This window comes from Aspergillus stella-maris, assembly GCF_047715825.1.
Source record: "Aspergillus stella-maris strain CBS 113639 unplaced genomic scaffold BDV14scaffold_36, whole genome shotgun sequence".
NCBI lineage: Eukaryota > Fungi > Ascomycota > Eurotiomycetes > Eurotiales > Aspergillaceae > Aspergillus > Aspergillus stella-maris.
Genome location: NW_027396830.1, coordinates 59728 through 79034, shown reverse-complemented (window position 1 = coordinate 79034; position 19307 = coordinate 59728). Strand labels below are relative to the sequence as shown.

General features: G+C 50.4%; 5 protein-coding genes across 5 annotated transcripts; 2 read left to right on the top strand and 3 right to left on the bottom strand.

Annotated features, from left to right (window-relative positions):
* The first annotated feature begins 2406 nt into the window (after window positions 1-2406).
* Window positions 2407-3240, top strand: BDV14DRAFT_175502 (uncharacterized protein). The gene has a single exon (XM_073769085.1). The coding sequence runs from the start codon at window positions 2450-2452 to the stop codon at window positions 3074-3076; it is 627 nt and encodes a 208-aa protein (XP_073626962.1). The 5' UTR covers window positions 2407-2449; the 3' UTR covers window positions 3077-3240.
* Window positions 3241-8450: 5210 nt separating this feature from the next.
* BDV14DRAFT_175500 (uncharacterized protein) lies at window positions 8451-9066 on the bottom strand (the record flags this gene model as incomplete). The annotated part of the gene is made up of 1 exon (XM_073769084.1): window positions 8451-9066. A coding segment is annotated over exon 1 (305 nt), but the record flags the coding sequence as incomplete, so codon positions are not given.
* A 451-nt stretch (window positions 9067-9517) lies between these two features.
* BDV14DRAFT_209544 (Aldehyde/histidinol dehydrogenase) lies at window positions 9518-11146 on the top strand (the record flags this gene model as incomplete). The annotated part of the gene is made up of 5 exons (XM_073775670.1): window positions 9518-9829; window positions 9979-10358; window positions 10412-10472; window positions 10518-10854; window positions 10902-11146. 5 exons carry the CDS (start codon window positions 9518-9520, stop codon window positions 11144-11146), a joined length of 1335 nt encoding a protein of 444 aa, XP_073626960.1.
* Window positions 11147-13654: 2508 nt separating this feature from the next.
* Window positions 13655-14745, bottom strand: BDV14DRAFT_175497 (BTB/POZ domain-containing protein). Its single transcript, XM_073769083.1, has 2 exons — window positions 14697-14745; window positions 13655-14638 (listed from the first exon to the last, which is right to left on the bottom strand). Exons 1-2 carry the CDS (start codon window positions 14717-14719, stop codon window positions 13690-13692), a joined length of 972 nt encoding a protein of 323 aa, XP_073626959.1. The 5' UTR covers window positions 14720-14745; the 3' UTR covers window positions 13655-13689.
* A 563-nt stretch (window positions 14746-15308) lies between these two features.
* Window positions 15309-18852, bottom strand: BDV14DRAFT_175496 (threonine/serine exporter family protein). Its single transcript, XM_073769082.1, has one exon. The coding sequence runs from the start codon at window positions 18457-18459 to the stop codon at window positions 15784-15786; it is 2676 nt and encodes an 891-aa protein (XP_073626958.1). The 5' UTR covers window positions 18460-18852; the 3' UTR covers window positions 15309-15783.
* Between the last annotated feature and the right edge of the window lie 455 nt (window positions 18853-19307).

The window sequence follows — 19307 nt, the reverse complement described above, 5'->3', positions numbered from 1 at the left end:
TGGTTAGTGTACCTACTGCAAACACTGTGCGCCATACGATACAATGGATACAGTATGGCCTTTTGAAAATTATGGTATCGTAGCCTTCCCATGGTAAAACAGCCTCAACCAGATATCAGCTCACCTGCTACTCTGGGCGACTTACCTATAACACTGCCAAAAGCAGCACCTTGTCTAGACGCGATCTTCCACCTTAAGACTGCTGGCATTTCGGCACTTGGTGAACACGCTTGCCGGCTGCAAACATCTAGACGCAAATCCAAGCCGAAACAGATACCCTGTCACAGACAAGTTATCCACTTGGGGTTCCTGGTCTTCTGGGATAAACTAACTGCCGATAAACCAACACAGGGCGAGGTCCGATGAATGTCGACCATATCGTAGTCAACAGACTTCTAGGGATTGAGGTGAGTGAGTGAGTTAGCCATGGGAAACCATTACCGCACGGGCCCATGCTGTTCATAAATAATAAGAATCGAGGGGACAATAGACTTCCAAATCTGGGATCCCAGTGTGTAGGCATGTGCGGAGGCAGTTTGACACAATAGGGAAGTATGAAAGGTCGAGGCGTGGGCGGTGCCCCGCGTTTAAAGCGACTTTCCACCTCCCGGTCTTTAAGGACGTTATCTTCACCAACTCACCCCCTCACCACAACCCAAGGGCTCACAATGAACACCAAACCTCGACACTCTGAAATCTAACACAAGGAGATTCCTATCTTTCACTTAATGATGTACAGAGATGAAAATGATGGTGCCTATATCACAGCGCGAACCTGGTCAGAGAGAAGCCCTCCGTCCAGTGGAAGGGTATGCCCTTTGTCTGCACTTCGCCTCTGTGCAACATCCGACATTTGCAAGTGGCCTATAATGCGTCCCCAGAAGTAGCGTAAAGTCTGAAGGGTAACATGATCAAGTGCAATTGGCAGATTGTCTGCGAGGCTGAGACGGGCATCCTCCGGTGGGTGACACACAAATGAGGGCGAGAACGAGGCTGAAATCGAGAGGCTGATAAAATGGTCAGATTTCCCCGAGTCTCGCTTGCCCATCATGCTGCAACGTACATTCGCATCGAAAAGACGAAACTACTATAATGTCCAAGACCCTTTCTGACTTTGTCCGAGATATTGACAATGGGATTGTCTTAGCGGAGAACTTTACTAATGGGTCAGTGTCTCTATTATTAGAGATGCTGGTGGTCCTATCCAATTCCGCCAAACTGGACGAGTCCACTAAGCTGGCAAAGCGCCACCCAAGATCTGACGAGTCCTTGTTACCACTTTCCGATCGAAAAGTAAGGATTAGTGATACTATATGCGAACTTGAGGAAAGTATATATCCGGTGTCATTTAAAGCTAGTTTGTTTCACGGGATTTTCCGATAGTGGCCACTTGCTAAGGGAATCAAATTCGACTATAAGATTTCCCGGCGGCAAACAGTGATACCCTTGACCCCACCCTAGTCTCCGGTCTGAGGGCAATGGCCTATATGACTGAAATAGACAATTTTGGAACATCATCAGGTTCCTCATTCATGGGTTGGAATTGTGTCATGAATGATATTATCGCTGGTGCCTTCTACTCAGCCCGCACTCTGAAGGACCTCGAACCACTCCGCGAGCTTGCCCCCACCATACCAGCGCAAACGACCCCGGTCACAGCCAATGATCCCACTTTACTCTTGGATATGTAGTTGAAACTATGTTTGACCATGAGCTCAGAGAGAATAAGATTGACAGCAGCTATCGAAGGGCGTTGGAGACATGGTTCTTCGTCGATGAAAGTAACTTCAGGCGGCTACAACCATACCTTTCCATGCAACAAATCGTGACTGCTCGCATCTTACTCGAATGGTGGGAAGGCTTAATAGAGTTCGAAGCGTCTGTAGAGCAAGCATGGGATGTTATATGTCAGATATCCTCCTCGGATCAGCGAGCTTGAGCTCCCGTTGACGTACTATAACAAGCGTCCGGAATGGCTGGCCAAGCTGCTTGCAGAAGAGATTGATGCGTTGTTGGATTTTGGGAGGGGCAGAGAGAGATTTGCTAGGCTTGTTTATTCGCATATTAGGATGATTCGGATGTTGGTTGATGGGCGGCTGTTCCGCGAGTTTGATGTGTTGGCGATCTTGGATGAGTTTAAGCTTCCTGATAAGAGTTCGAGGAAGACGGTGTGGAGGTTTGTGGATGCGCCAGAGTGGGTGTTTGATTTGTAGAACTAGATTATTAGTAAGAACAAGGAACGTTTGAAGTAGACTAGTCCAGATACACTGTCCAGCTGATCCTGCACCTTCAGATTTAGCCTCACCTTGGGGCGGGCGGCGCATCGGTCCCGATTCGGACTAGAGCGAGGTTAACTCACCGTAGAGCCTAAAGATATAAAGATGTCTCTAGCATCCCCATCTCCAAGTCTCATCCAACTATACCCTCCCTGAACTATAAACCGCCCTCAATGTCCCTCACCACGCAGTCGCGCAAACTCCAAGTCGACTTCTCCTGGAAGCGCTTCAAAGGCCTCATCACCGACGCCGACGACACCAGCGATGCCCCCTTACCCCTCTACATCGTGCACTGGAACGCCGTCAAATCACCACACCTGACATTCAAGCACCCATCGGACGACCACACAGTCGGGACAGGGACCCTGCACCTCGTCCGCATCAACGCCGACTACACGGTCAACGGGCGAAGCGGGACGCTCGTCGCGCAGCGCCGCTTCAAGACACTGTACACCCATGAATCCCACGCTTATGCGGACCCCGAGACAGGGAAGCCGATCACCCTAACCTGGACAAGCGACTCGGGATTCACGACGTGGGACTTTGTATGTGTTGACGAGCGCCAGCGCCCTGTTGCCAGGTACTCGGCAAAGATCTGGGGGGTGGTGAAGATCGGCTATGTGGAGTTTATGGATGATCGGGTGCCCACTGAGGCTATGCGCGATGAGATTGTTGTTACGGGCATCACGCTCTTCTATTGTATGTGGCTGAGGGTGAATAATATCTTTTCGTTGTTTGGGGCTGCGCTGCATAGGAAGGAGAAGGGCCCGGCTGAGGGGGGTGCAGGGGAGACGAAGTGAGTTGGGAATCGAAACATCAACGGAAAGGGATCTCCATGTACATAGTCTGCCTGCAGTATTGGGAGATGGAGATGGAGTAGCCAAGCTGGCTTGTACGCCGAGGGTGAGTGCTATGCAGCCTCGTATTCATTCTCGGCAGTGAGTTATTTCCAGAGGAGTCTAACGGATAACCTTATAGTAACATCTCTATCCAGTCCTCTCTAGCTGTCCTCTCTCTCAAGAACAGATTCCCTAAGATGTTCCTCCTCCGAGCCCTCCACATTTCCCGCGACGCCCTCGTCGCCCCCTCATGTGACCCATCGGCTCGTTGTTGTAGTCGCACACTAGCTGCGGCGCAGCATCATTGGCTGACGTTGATTGTCTTTTCTAACAGGTATGAATTCACTACCACCACCTTCACCACCACGACTGTATGGCCATAAACATTGATGTTACATCAATGCAAATAAAAGAGACAAGTAATCGGACTAGACATAAGTGCACGCAGATGGGGCAGGTGCAGTTAATATTGTATATGCTGATTAAGTGGTCCTGGTCGGAACTTGTAAGACTTGCTCATGGCTGACTTTGCAGAAACCGGCTTTTATCTCCAGATCATGCTCCTGTTGTAGTTTCTGAAGTTTCCCGAATTTGTACATAATGATTAGAGCTACCGAAACTGATAATGCCAACCTGGTTATGATTGTAGTCAAGAGCGCCATGATAGACCAGTCACCACTTTTTGCAGTATATATTATAACAATAGTTGTGAGCAGCCCTGCTAGACTATTTAGACAGGTTGGTCTATTCATTTCTATTAGCTTACACTCCAACTTGCTATCTCATGATTATCTCAACTTACACAAATAGTCAATTGATGAGCCAAAAATAATCATCGCGTCGCTCCCAAAAAAGCCAAGCCATATAGACCGCTCCCACCACCAGAAACGAGCATGCAACAACCAGAAGTGGTGGGTTTTTGCCAGATAAGGCCAAAGGAGTCCTGCTTAAGGTCTCAAGGAGGTCTTAAGGTATTTTGAGATCAAGAGAAGAAAGACAAAAGTGGTTTGAAATACGTTTCGATATTGTTGACAATTGGCTATGTTGGTTGTTCCGGAGAATAAGACACGCAGAACAAAACTAAATACAGTGGGAATGAGCGTCCTCTTATAGCCCTGCTTGTCATATCGCCCAGTTTGCCTGGTCAAATTGGTCATACTGCATAATTTACTATACCAGAGCACCCGCTTTGCTATATCAAATCCCCCGGTTTGACAATGTTCTCCCCTTGGCCTAGGTAGCGCGGCACGTGACTAAAGCTAACCCCGGCCCGTTCATCCTCCGCTAGCTGCGCCGTCGTCAGTCGATTGGCTAACAATGACCTGACTTCCTGACAATTTTAAATTGTAGCAATGATGGCTTGGCCAGTTTTTGTTGTGCTTAAACTATTGTTCAGAGTGTCTGATTTCTGGAGCGATGTGAATATCCCTGGAATAACTTAAGTATCCAGCAAGGAGCACCCAGCTTGCCGTACTGGAAGCAATGTTATAATACCAAGGTATATAGTCTAAATCAAGAAGCATCTGTATATACTGTGTCTGAATAGGTATGGTGTCACTCCTAGTTAGAGTTGAGCACTTATTAGGAGTGTCTGACTCCGGTGGTTCCAGAGCGTGGTAAACTCTAAAATTGGTAGAGCAGCGCAGTGGGAGAATGAAAGGGTAGGATAGCATCTATTTATACTTTCATGGTGGACATTGGTAGTATTTAAGCCGCTAGTGAGAAAACAGTGTCGCATGCTTGAATTAAGGATATCTTAGAACTATCCTTTCAACAGATTTCGCCCGGACGCTGTTATCGAAACTCCACCACACCTCGTGTGTATGTCGTTTCTAACCCTGGCAAGGTACTGTAAGCTCTGAAGTGTCTTGGTTGTCTTACCTGAATCCTCCGGACCCCTAAGAAGTAGGGCTTACCCCCCTGGCACACCATTTCTCCCAATACGGGGTATGGTATAAAGCGTGACAGCCACGGATCTCGGATGCAAACCACGAGAATCAAACTGCTCTCAAGCCCAGACTTACAATCACTGTATGCGGCTAGCGAGCCGGCCGATAATGCACAGCAAAGCGAACTTCGCACTTGTCTCGCCCCCCATGAAGAATCCCCTGTACTTGTTCCACTAAGCGCCGTTTGGGTCGACCGACCCGCAAGGCCGCTTGAAGTAGATAACTAAGTAGACTATAACCCGAAAAATCGCTGTACGACAACGAATTCGACGAAGAAAAATCGAAGCTGTGCCGGCTCGGCAAAGATATCATCCTGGCCGTTACGTACCCTCGAATCGCAGATGGTGAGGCTAGCGGTCCCCCGTTCTTGCCAAGCTGCAGAAACGAATCCTCCGGCACGTCGGTCGGACTCTCATTGAACAGCGCCACGCCGCTGTGGATATCTACATCCCAGACTGTTTGACTGAATATCGCACGGTCATCGTGCGGGCCCGCGGGCACCAAGCATGTGGTCGCCAGATTCTCGATGCGGATCGAGATATCCTCGGAGCTCGAAGAGGTGATATCCAAATCAGCCGCCACCGCTGTAGAAGAAGATGCTGTCAAGTAAGCATCAACAAGAACATCGTTTCTCGCCTTTCTTCGTGAATTGACAAAAACAGATGAGATGCAAATTCTGTCAATCTTGGTCGGCACAAACGGACTGCGGATACTTGCGTCTCCAGGCCATGAGTACGCCGCGAAGAGGGTCTGGAAGCAAGAGTCTAGAAGGGCAGGATGGATCATCATGTCAGATGAGTGCTCATTGTCCTCTGATAGTGCCGCCGTTGCAGCAGCAAAGCCCATTTTGCGTCGGATCGAGGTAAGACCCCTGAACAAGCCAGAGTAATTGAGACCAATTTCGTCCATGACGTCGTAGAAACTGGAAATGTTCACATTCGCAAGTGAGTGTTCTTCGATCGACCGCTTTGGTAAACTCCACGACTCAGAATCATCGAGGATTACTCGCACTCTTCCGGAAACGTTCTCTTCCCATGTATCCAGGTGGTGGTCAACGCACGAATAGCAGGCAAAGTCTGCCTCAAGGACATTGGTTTCTCGATGCTTGTCAATGTTCGTGGTCGTCTTGATCGTGAACTGGATCTCTCTTCCGACGCGAGAGTCCTCTTCAAGGTCGACCGAGGCAACCAACCTAATGTCGAGAAGCTCAAGCATGGCAATCTTCCGATCCCTGACCAGCTGCTTCGAGGCCTCAAGAGCCATGACAATGTACGCAGCGGCTGGCAAGATGGGCTCGCCTTGAACACGATGACCTCGCAGCCAAGGAAGGTCTTCCAGGCGAAGGATATCCCGCCACTTCATGTTGAGTGCTGTGTTTTCGTTGCTTGGTCTACCCAAGAGATCATGCCTAGGATGCTTTCCGAAGCGGTAGTTCTTGGAGATTCGAGACTCGTGCCAGAATGACTGTCTGTGGTCCCACTGGTATCCTGGGAGGTTCGACAGGAACTTTGGCGTCCAGCCTTTTGAGTTGGTCATTGTGCGCCGGTAAGCATTGAAGCTTGAGGGAGGCAACCCAATCTGAGACCAAATGGAACCTAACGCAGTGGAGAATGCATCCATATCGTTGAGACCACGGGTCAACATTCCTTGATATGGGAGGGCATCACTGAGAATTTCCTTCGCCGTCTGTAGAACCGGCCCTTTGAGGGCAGAGTGCGGACCGAATTCGAGTGCAAGGTCGAATGGCTGCTGGTTTCGGAAGACCTCTCTAAGGGCGTGGGTAAAGAGCACTGGGGAAACCATATTATCCACCCAGTAATCTGCCCTCAAAACATAGACCTCATTCTCATCATTCATCAAACGGCGGTGGACGCTGGAATACCAAATACACGAGTCGGCGGGTTTCTGAACGCTGACGCCACACGCACGGAGCGACTCACGGTACGGCTCAGAGCAAGGGAACATGTGAGGAGAATGATATGCCTTGTCGACTTTGAGGGCACGCGCGAAATTATTCTCAGCGTCGAACTTTGCCTTTGCTTCTGAGATGGCATCCTGGTCTCCGGCCAGCGTCACACTGGAGGGGGAGTTTGCCGCAGCGACGTTGATCCTACCAATAAACTCGGATCGAGAGCAGAATTTCTCTGCCTCTTCAAACGAAACTCCAACTGCCATCATCGCTCCCTTCTGACCAGAGGCACCACGGGCAAGCTTTATGTGCACACCTCGATAGTAGGCAATACGGACGGCGTCGCGAGCTGTGATGGCACCTGAAGCATAGGCGGCGGCAATTTCGCCGGAAGAGTGTCCAATTGTAGCGTCTGGGGTAATATTGGCAACCGCAGCGAGATCAAGGAGGGCGATTTGAACAGCGGTACAGAGTGGTTGTGCGATCTCTGCTTCTCCGAGTCGAAAAAGCTATCTTCCTTCAATAGCTCATCGCGGATGGACCAGCTTGGCGGGTCACGGAGCTGCTGGAGCGAGTCATCCAGGGACTGAATCGTGGACGAGAAGACTTCGGAGCGAAGTAGGAGCTCTCGACCCATGGTTGCCCACTGCGCACCCTGTCCAGTGAATATGGCAAGAATACGAGGAGAGGCCTTTGACCGAAATCGGGTTTTAACAGCACTTTGCTTGCTTTCGTCGTTTTGCTCAATAAGAGCAGTCATCTGTCCCAGGATAGTGTCGTATGTGGTCCCTGAAAAAGCAACTCGCAGGGGGAACTGACTGCGTTTCGTTTGCAGGTTCCACGCGAGGTTCTCCAGGTCCATCGGACGCCGAGCCAGATTAAGCGGTCCTTTATGGGGATGGTTTGGCCGTTGGGAGTTGTGAAGACGGTTCTGTGGGTGGTCAGAAAGTGGAACTTGAGGGTGGAAGGGAGGAATACTTTTCGTCTCCGCGACGGAGACTTCCCGCTGCTGGATAGAGGCGCATGGCTTCTTTGGTGACAGCTGCGGTGTGGGGTAAGCGGTTAACGAATTGATTGTTGGCTCTTAGGGCTTCCGCGGCGTTGTCGACATCGGTGCCTAGGACTTCGTCGTGCTCTGCGCGGATTTTCTCTAATGCCTCAGGATGCCGGCTGAGTAGGTGATAAACGTACTATCATAGTGAGTTCAAATCACATAAATAGTAAGAGCAAGACTCACGCAAATAGTCGTACTACTGGTATCATGCCCAGCAAAAACAAACGTTTTAAAACTGCACCTGTCAGCCCCTCTCACCCCTACAACGTAGAAATCATACTTGTCAACAGCAACCTGCTCAAAATGCGCATCAATCTGCCCCTTCCCAACACCCCCAGACACCGCCTTCTGCTGCCGATACATATCCAACGCCAGATCCATCAGATTTCTTGACTTCCCCTTCTCCTCAACCCTCCCATACCTCTCCTTCACAACCTTCCGAATATACCCATCCATCACCCACTCATAATACTTCTGCATAACCGGCCTCATCGGATTCAAATTAAACTTCTGCCCATTCGGAATCCACGCCATGCTTTTCCGAATCGCCTCCACAAGCTCGTTCTCCCCAGTCTGCGCATTCAACTCATCATCCAGCACAAACCGGCCAATCACATCAACCGTCACCTTCGTCGCAAGATCCTCCATCTAACACACAATCTTCCCCTCCGCAATTTCATCCAACTTCTCACAAAAAAGAAGAATATGATCTACCATCATCGGCACGAGAGTCATGAGATGCTGCGACGAAAAACCAGGTCGGAACATCGCGCGCAAATTCCTCCACTCCGTCCCGTTCTGTATGAGCATACTGTGTATTCCCACAAGCGGGCGCACATACTGCGTTACCATCGGATGGCGGGGCAGCGGGTTCGTCTGGGCGATCTGCCGCGCGAGTTGCGGGCTTGTCACGATGCACATGGGGTCTGTGAAGGGCCAGGCATCGATGAAGAAGAAGTCGCCTAGGTTGAGCTCGCGCTGGATGATGGTCATGAGGTCTTGCGGGTGGATGTCTGCGGGGATTCGGGATTGGATGCGCGCGATGGTGGGGAGGGAGCCGAAGAGGAGGCTGTGCGGGGGGCCGGGCTGGGATTTTGGTTAGCTTTTTCTTTCGATCTGGGGGGGATAAAGGGGTATTTACGAGGCCATGAACGGCGCGTCGTTTGGAGATTACGTAGATGATGAAAGAGGCGAGTGCCACGGAGCAGCCTGTGATCCAGACTGTTGCTGGGTTGTTTGGGAGGGCTATGGTCATGTTTGCTGAGCTATACAAACTGGATTCAAATTCAAAGGAAGGTAGCTTTGACGAGGAACAATAAACCTGAAGACTAGAGTGTGCAGTTTTGACTGATTGGTATGAAGAAGTCGCCGAATGGCTACAGCCGAAGCACCGGCCCGTAGGTGCAGTAAGCCCTACTCCGATTATATGTACTGGGCAGTGCTAAGCATTGACCGGTCATCCCACTTCCATTCTAGCCTCCGGTTGAAATATGGCAGCGTCGAACGCGCAGTCCGCCGACTTTCAGTCGTTTTACAACACCATCAATGGAGATCAAGTCTCTGGTGCGGAAGTTCGGTATGGCGTAAATCCATCCACTGGGGCAGAGATCGACGCTGGAGTACCCGTCGCTACTAGAAATGATGTCGACAAGGCGGTCCACGCTGCTACACAGGCTAGTAAGGGATGGTACAAGGGGTACAGCTTGGATGACCGACGCCAGAATCTCAAAACCTACGCAGAAGTGGTGAAACAGTATAAGGGAGAGCTAGCGGCGATTCTAACACGAGAACATGGAATGCCGGTGCGTCAAAAATCTCGTTTGATTCTGCAATATTTCTGCTTGGTCCTAACGGGGAGCTTCTTTAGATCTGGCTCGCAGAACGCGACGTCCTCGAAGGCGCCAAATGGCTCAGTGGAATTACAGACGTCCCATTCAAACATCATCGCAAGAAAACTTACCAAGACGATATCGGCACCGAACAACATGCCACGCTCTCGTATACGCCCCTTGGTGTTGTCGTCGCGATTGTACCCTGGAATTTTCCTATGCAAATTGCCTGTGGTAAGATCGCTTGCGCAGTCCTTACTGGGAATTCAGTCATCGTTAAACCCTCCCCGCAAGCGCCATATACTATCTTGAAGGTGGTTGAGCTGGCGTCGACTATCTTTCCGCCTGGTGTTATTCAGGCCCTGAATGGAACTGATGAGCTTGGGCAGTGGCTAACAGAGCACGAGGGCGTGGACAAGATCTCCTTTACCGGCTCAACAGCAGTGGGGAAGAAGATCATGCAGAGCGCAAGTCAGTCGATGAAACGGTTGACGCTGGAATTGTATGAAACATCGTCGCTATTATTTCAGCCATATGGAACTCTAACTTCTGCAGAGGTGGGAACGACGTCGCGGTCATCTGTCCTGATGTTGATATTGCTGCGACAGTGCAACAGGTACGATACCTTGAAGTGAATCATATCAACTACTAACATTATCAGATACTGACCCTCGGTGTTCTGAATTCCGGTCAAATCTGCATGGCACCACAGCGACTTTACGTCCACGAATCTATTTATGCCGCCTTTCTTGAAGCGGCGGTTCAATTCGCTAATAGTGTTCAAGCTATAGACGGTGTGCACGGGGCATTTCTCGGACCAGTCCAAAATAAGCAGCAGTATGACCGACTACGCGATCTGATTGCTGCTATACCACGGGAAGGAGGACGGATTGCATCAAATGTGGCTGAGTTTCCGGAGACAGGAGGCTTCTTAATCAACCCCGTTATTGTCGATCAGCCTGCTGATGACTCCCGTGTGGTTCGTGAGGAGCGATTCGGTATACCCTCTCTCAAGACTGGTACTATATAGAACTAAATTTTGCAGGCCTTATCATCGCTTTATTGAAATGGAGCGACGAAAATGAGGTCATCGATCGAATCAACAGCAGTCGGAGTGGGCTCGGTGCCTCTGTCTGGTCAAAGGATACAGATCGAGCAACTCGAGTGGCAGTATCACTGGAAGCAGGCAATATTTGGATCAACAGGCATATGGAAGTGACCCCTAGACTCCCATTCGGTGGACTTAAGGAAAGTACCTTGCAGAATTCCCCAGCGTTTAGATTATGTTGATGCAAAGAACCGTATTATTCACTTCTCCATTTTCAGGAACGACCTGCTTACCGAGTGCTCGATCGTTGTGATGGATACCAGTACGGATAATGGCAGACAGCATACGGCAGGCTTTGTTCTGAAGAACTCTACGCTAGAAGAACTACCTTATAAATAACTCCTGGCTGATTTCAGTCTGTGGGGCCTAAAATAAACTATATTAAACGCTGTCGTTTGATGTCATGGCTTAGTTAGTGTAGCAAGCGGGTACTAAGGTTTAAAGCTAGAGGATATGGCAGGTTAACCGGAAGTGAGAATTTCACCCTGTCTATTATGCACTCACCCTAATCTCACACGGTTCCACCCAGTGGTTGTACGATATTTACTATATAAGGCTAGGTTCATTTAAAACAAGTACATACGACCACAGGGTGTGGAAAACAGGGCTTCCCGTCCGCTCAGCCGTACTTAAGCCACACGCCGGCTGGTTAGTAGTATGGTGGGTGACCACATGCGAATCCCAGCTGTTGTATGTTTTCCTTTTTTTGTTTTTGTTTTTTGTTTTTGGCTCGCGTAGCGAGCAATGGATGGATATCTTTGATCTAGACGTGGGGTGGAGTACATAGTTGGTGTCGACTTTTGGTGTGTGGTCGAGAGAGATTATGTAACTCGAGGGTAATGGTACATAAGGGTACTTGACTTTGTAGTAGAAGAACACGAGAAAGGAGGGGGAAAAGATGAAAGGAAAAAAAAGTGGTTCATTATCAATCTATAGTTCCTACATGTTTCACTGCACGTGGGCTAGTACGACCAGGGCGCCATAGTCGCATTAGGTAGGTATGGTAGACATCCATGTAGCCCGGCCATGTGAATCTCTCTCTGCTCGATCTACACTTCCATTAGATACACCACTGCCGGTATATGTAAGCACTCGACCATCCCGGGTGTTCCACATGGCTCTCGTGTTGCTTGTAAGTATCATGGACGATCTTCCACTTTGGGTAGAGCTTCGTCAGTTCGATTTCACCGACAAGCTGCTGAAGAAATTCAGCTAGAAGAACTTCAGAGAGATGTACTCCAAAGCCCTTTCGTACTCTGCTGTATAGTGTGAGATTGAGGTATGGATGAAAGCCTCGCAGGCAGTGGTTGCCCGTCTAAATGCTTTGCATGGCAATTGTAGTTTGATCTCTTGTATGCAAGGATTGAGATTGCCTATGGAAAGCTGTCCGCAGATGCACCCCACCAGGCTAGAGGGCTCTTGGGAAATATATTATATTCCTTCTTCTCTCAGGGTTGACTATGTTGCCTGAGGGTTGGCGCAGGTTTGGAAAACACGAGCTGTGTCTGACTGGACATACCCTACCTAGTATCCTCTAAGAGGATGCTAAGAAATAATTGGATATTGAGCAAGTCATAGCTGCGCTCCATGCTCGGCTCGTGGAATGCACTGGCTTGATTGTGGCTGGCCTGCGGTACTCGCCTTGCAAACTTGAACTCAGTAGGAAGAAACATCTGCAAAAGCCGGCGCCATAAGCAAGACAAAGAGACTATAACAATATAGTTGAAGCTGAGCCCCAACCACTTCATACTACAGTATGAGTCTAGGATGCGCGACCATTGTTCACGGCAGCGACAACTACCTCGAACACTCGTGTCACCGGAAACAGTCGGGCCAGGGAAGACGGATCGTTACCAAAGTGTCACGCTCATCCGCAGGTCCGTCAAGAATCTTTCCTGTACTGTAGGTACATGTTCTAGCTGCAAATAGCCTTCTAAAAGCAACCTCTAAGTTCATCATTTTTGTTAACGGCAAAATGGCTAACAGCATAATGATCCGCAGCAGGCTATTACTTCCCATCTGCTATCCTCCCCGGCAATGGTCTTTGCTCACATTGGAATGGTTTAGAGAATCTCAGTTAGATATACGACTTTAAAGATAGGTTCAGCCTTTGCAGCTACTGCTACATCATGGATCTCTACAAATAATGCTTGGGCGATTTGGAAAGTCGGAAGCCAGGCAGGCCATATATTTGTAGTAAGTTCCATGACTGGATTTTCATGGTGCTCTGAAATACACAGAGCTATATCCGGGCCTGGAAGAGGGTTGTGCCCGTTGCTGGTAAGGATATGAGTGAGCACTTGGTGCCCGTGGCAAAGTGGTTGGGGGATTTGTGTGGTAAGTGGGGATTAGAAAGGGAGGATTGATGCTTTATTCAAGTATTTACTTGCTGTCCATCCCACAGTGTAGCTCCTTTAATATTCAGTTTCAATTACCGTTTAGTTCCAAGAGTCAGGCTTTGTCTTATTTGGGGAGGCGGCTTCTACGACGGGACTCAGAGGCTACCTAGAATGCCATTCTCTTCTACCTGCCATGATAGTCTTATAGCATTTGACTGAATTCACTTTCTCCTTGACCCGCAGCATCGAATATACTCAACTCCATACAGATTTCTAGGCCGCGAAGCGGCCACATACACTAAGAGATTTGTTGCCTCAAGGTCCAAGCGAAGAACCTTGGTCAGCGAATGTCTTCTGTTGAGATAGCCTCAGGCATCAGCTGGCGGTCACGTGCTCTCCGCACCACTGACTTTCCACCGATCGCCTTCTAGATAGAGAGGGGGGAGGCTTCTCACGGCGATCGTCCACCTACGAGTCCCCGACATCTTCTTTATTTTCAACCCGGCGAAGAATTCATGGACGGCTTCTGAACTAAAAGGCACACCTGAAGGTTCAGTTACCTCTGGGGATCCCGAAGGGTGCCGAGAAGACTCGCTCAGCAGCGGAGAGGGACTCTTCATCCTCCGGTTCGCCATCTGCGTGGGCGTCGCAAGCCGCGGGATATCCCTGTCCCCCGCCTGTGTCGCCGGCGCAGGAGTTGTAGGACATTTCTCCGTTCCCGTTTCCGTCTCCGGATTGTCCACATAATACTCTGTGAGCGGCGGAGGCGGCAAGAATGTGTTCTCACCGCGCACACATTTGAGCATCGCCTCGCACAGGTCCTCGAGAAAAGCGGGCGGGAAGCCCATCTTGCGATCGCTGAATATCAGCGATGTCCCGCGGCGCACCCAGACGTCAACAAGGAGGCGGCGCGGCGGGGAGCGCGGCTCGGTGTGCGAGTACACGTACTCGATCGTCCCGTGGTTGGGGAGCGAGGTCAGCGCACACTTGTCGACGCGCGCCTTGCAGATGGCGATCACCTGGTTCTGGAGCGTCGGGATCTCGAGTTTCTCTGCAAGAACCCAGAGCTCCATGCAAAAGGTCATTGCGTGGTCTCCAGGTCGCGTCGCGAGGTCGCCGCTTAGCGTGCCGCGGTACATCCAGCTGATGGCTTCGGCGAAGACGTCTGGGTCGGCGTCTTGGAAGGTGAATGGGACTTCGGAGACGATGGATTCGGTGCGGTCTTCGTAGATGTGGTTGAAGTAGGGCGAGGTGTTGCAGAGGAGCTCGAGATGCACGTCAAAGGGGACCTGGTCGGGTCCGATGATTATGCGGGCTATTCCCGCGCTGAGGGTCCTGGGGATACGTTAATATGGTGACGAGAGGCAATCGCCAGTGACTTTACTTGACATACAGCTTTCCGAGCGCTTTGTCCATTGTGGCGAGGTCCGGATGGTGTTCGCGTGCGGTGGGTGGCCTTGAGTTAGGGGATGGGCGCTTAAAAGAGGCCAGGGTACTAGACTCTAGCCTAAAGCTCAGGGGTCGTACCCAATAGGAAGTATTCTTTGGCAGCTATCCATGTCTCCATGATTGGACCATGCCATGTCTTTCGCTTTATTGTTGATCCCGTCTGGTATCTACACTCTCAAGCCAGGTCGCCAGCTCGGAGTTCCTTATCACTATACAGAGTACATATATCACACTTCGCATCCCCTCATCTCTGCCAGAGTTGAAGACTAACACGACCTTACAGCGTCTACACATGTGCTGTTTTTCCCATTCATATCTCAGTATAGTTCGTCCCTTGGTAAAATCTGCGCCCGAGTAACAGTAGCTACCCAATGTCCGGCAACATCCCATGCACGTTCGGATATGAAGTTTGGTTGCATACTTTACCAGACACGTTGGATATGCGCTTTGCCCTCGTTTGTCGCACGAATTAGACGATAGGCAGGTAACTAGGCAGGCCGGTAGGCCCCCTTCGCACAGGTCTAGCTGGTATTTATGAAGTTGAAGACAAGTTGGATACGTAGTACAGCTGTCCTATTTTTACGATTCAACAGTAAAAATAGAAAGTAGGTAACAACATGATGATTTCACTAAGCGTCTATAAGGTTCAGATTCAAATGGTTCAATCAATCGCCTCCATGATAAAGCAATGTAGTAGGTCTAAGTCGCTATCCATCTAATAAACACAATCAACACAAATGACATAAATGAAATCGCTTCGCTATCCATACCATACCATACCATATCCACAAGATAAAAGTATAATCGCTCGCTAGAAAAGAAAATAATCGCCAACAAAAAGCGCAGATAACATGTCGCTGTACTATCCATGTATGTACTGTGTGCCTCAAATGACCTCCGGGTGTAGTGTGGGGTCCATAATAAACAAAGTATGTATCGCATCGCATGACCATGAACATAACCATAAACATGACCCCATAAGAAACAAGAACCCGAACTCCAGAGAACCGACAGAGACAAGAAAAAGCAGATCAAAAGTTAAACAACCCACTCCTCCTCTTCCCAAACGGATAAACCACCAATGCAGAAACAAAAAGTCCCACGGTAATCCCAATGGCAATCTGAACCATCCCGAATCCAAGAGAGGCAATACTCGTATCCTGACTCGATACATTCGTCGTATCCCCCGTCTTGATCCCCTCTCTAACAGAATCCGCATAATTCAAACCTGCGATCAGAGAACCAGAAGACGCAAGACCAGACGGGACGAGAACGAATATAGCAGGTAGAATTGCGGCAGCTGCGTGGCCGCGCCAAAGACGAGAGTAGAGGTTTCCCAGGAGCCCGATTGTAAATGCGCCGACTGTGTTTGCGACCTCGGAGTTTGAGCCCAACTTCGTTGTCGAGAAGTAGTTTGTTATGTAGCCGCAGAGGGCGATGACGATCATGACGGGGAGTTGTTTCCATTTCGCCTGGTTGATGATGGCCACGAAGATGACGAAGAGCGGGACGAAGCAGAAACGTTGGATATAGCCTGATCCGTAAACATCGAGGTTCTTGCATTCCCGATCGGAGGAGGCATTCATGTCGATGAGACCGTAGATTGTTGTTCCGACCGTCACACCATAGCCGAGGAAGAGCGAGTAGATAATAGCGTAGACCATGCGAATTGAACCAGCGATGATCTGATGCGATTGCAACTCGAGGGACGAACAAAGAACCATGAAACCGGGAAGGATCAAAGCAATAGAGGACTGAGAAAGAGCAGAGAAGCAAAAGAGGTGTTCGTTCTCGCTACCTGCGGGTGCTCTAATAGACCCAAAGGCACGGGCAAGGAACGACGTGAGAACGGCGGCGGTGACTTCAAAGACGTTGGAATAGAGCACTGATTTCGGCGCGAGAACATGCTGCATCAGTCCGACGAGAGCACCAAGCAGGAAGATAATTGGCATATCGATGGGACGGGCATCAAAGGCGAAAGGCCCAACAGCGACAGAAGCAAGTCCATACGCAGGAACAAGCAACCACTTGTTAAACCGTGGCTTGCGCGACATAATCTGGTCGAGTTCGGAGATGGCCTCTTCAACACCAATAAGGTCGTGGACAACGTTCTTGTACACATTGTGCGTATCAGCCAACCGTCCCAGATCAACGCCCTGCACCACACGAACGAGCTTGACCTCTGCCGTGCGCGTAGTCGGATCATCAAACGACATGATCATACACCCAGGCAGATACAAGAACTGCCCCTCAACCTCCAGCACCCTCGCAGTCATCTTCATATACTCCTCCATCCGATGCGTCGGCGCACCATACCTCATCAGCGCGCGACAAAGATTCATAATATACCTCTGCCTCGCCAAAATCTCCGCAATATGCACGGTAACCCTAATCTCATCCTCCAGTCGTGTCTTGCGATAAGGCTTCCTTTTCCCTCGCTTGGGCGTCATAAATGCATCCGGCGGCGCAGGCAAACTCGCACTGCTCAGATTCATACTCGCCCCGACCAACGAAGCCGTAGAATGGTGATTACTATTCTTCTTATACCACTTTAGCTTCTCCTTCCTTGGCGTCGCGGCACCAGAAGAAATCGGTGAGTCGCCGTCGCTCTCGACATCGCTGACGGGCGCACTGCTGCTCCCTGAACTCTGTACCGCTTGAAGGCGCAGTAGTTGGCCCAGTATACCACCTCCTCCGAACCGTCCGCCAGATCCATACCATGAGTCCGGTCGCGAGGGGATTCCCTCAGGTGTACTCGCGCCCGACCGCGCATAAGCCGATCGCGGCCGTCGCCTCCTCATCCGTCCCTGCGTGACACTCCTAACAAGACGATGCGCTTCAGCGCTGGGAAGCGGCTCAGTCATATGCCCCTGCTCGTGGAGCGCACCTTTCTCTTCATCCCGGACACCTTCACCATGATGGACGTGTAAAGGCGGCAGTGCACCCTCAAGATCATCCGGAAGGAGAGAAGCACCAAGGTCGCCACCGTCATCAAAATCATCCCTCCCCAATCGTTCGCCCAGGAAAACAGTCTGTTTCCTAATCAACTCACCCGCATGCCTAAATCTTTCGCGGACAGAAGACATGTTGCGGTCGGGCGTACCCTCTTCTGAACTCGGTTGCGTAGTGTTGATAACAGGTTGTGTGAGCGGGATCTCAGAAGTCGAAACAACCCTTGAATCAGGCGGCGTTCTTGCCCCCAGATCAGCCATCGAGGCTTCCGAGGCTGTTGCGCTTGCGCCATTGCCATTGCCATTGCCGATCCCGACATTAAGATTCACACCGACATCATCACCAATCATAGAATGGTAAGAGCGAACACTATAATCCGAGTCGCCGCGCAGGAAAGCAGGGCGCTCCGGGCGCTCCGGAACAGAAGGCGGGTTCCAGCGCGGTCGGTCATCGGGCTCATGGTAAGAACTGAACGAGCGGAAACGCACTCTGTTTCCTGCGCCGCGCGGGGCGGTTACTGTTTCGCCGGGGGGGAAGTCTTCGATTGCGTTGTCGGCGTGGGCATGCTCGGGTGGTGTATTCGTTGCTGTTGTTGGTGCTGAGTCGAGTGGTGCGGCTGGTGGGCTGGGTGGTGGTGCTGACGGGACGGCGTCGGCGACATGGCCCAGCTCTTGCTCTACAGAGGGGAAATGGTCTGGGGCGCGCGGTTCGTAGCTGAAGGGGGAGGAGGGGTGGTTATCCCCTGGGGAGGACATTGGTGAAAGAAAGAAAGACGTAGGGTATCAACGAAAGTATGAAACGAAAGCAAGAGCGATATCCGACGGACGGAAACAGCTCCGCGGCAAAAGCAGAGAAGAACCAAATATAAGCAGTTTTCTAGAACGATAAGGAGATCCTCCTTCTCTTGGGTAAGGTAAAGTCTAGAATGCGCGGCACTCACGGACCACGGAATCACGGATGACCCAGCCGCCAGGAACCAGAAACCGAACCAAAATAGACTCGTCTAGAACAGATGATATCAAGGGCTCAAGTCACCAGGTGGAAAGAAACTTCAGGCCGACCACCTCCAGCGAGTCGAGCAGGGTGGGGATTATAAGCAGGCAGTAAGTGGCAGACCAAGACGACGCGACAGCCATGACCTCACAATGGGGTGATTGCAAAAACACCGGAATATTATTGGCGATGGGGGTGGGAACCCAAGCAATGCCGTGATGGCTAACGACGAGTCATTGTCTTGCTTTACGGAGTATTATCTTTAGACTACCATGCCATGTGCTCGAAGCCGCAGCCTCCTATACGTTTCACAGCAGTGGCACAGTAAAGTTTTTGCTCTTGCCATGATTTGCCCCAGTGGGCCTCAAGCTTCTTGCGGGCTTTTGTTATCGCAGCCAATTATGTCTCAGTCAATTGTGTGGATCCTCGGCATCTTCCAGCTCTTCCGGCAGTGTCTCCGTATACTATCACTGCGCTATCTCAGTGCGAGATGAGTTCCAGGTTGTTGGGCAGCAAGGTCTCCATTTCAAGTCTTCAAGTTCTTCAGGTCATGTGAATTAAACAGGGACTTGAAGCAGCTCACAAACCTATCTATCATCCCACCTCCAAC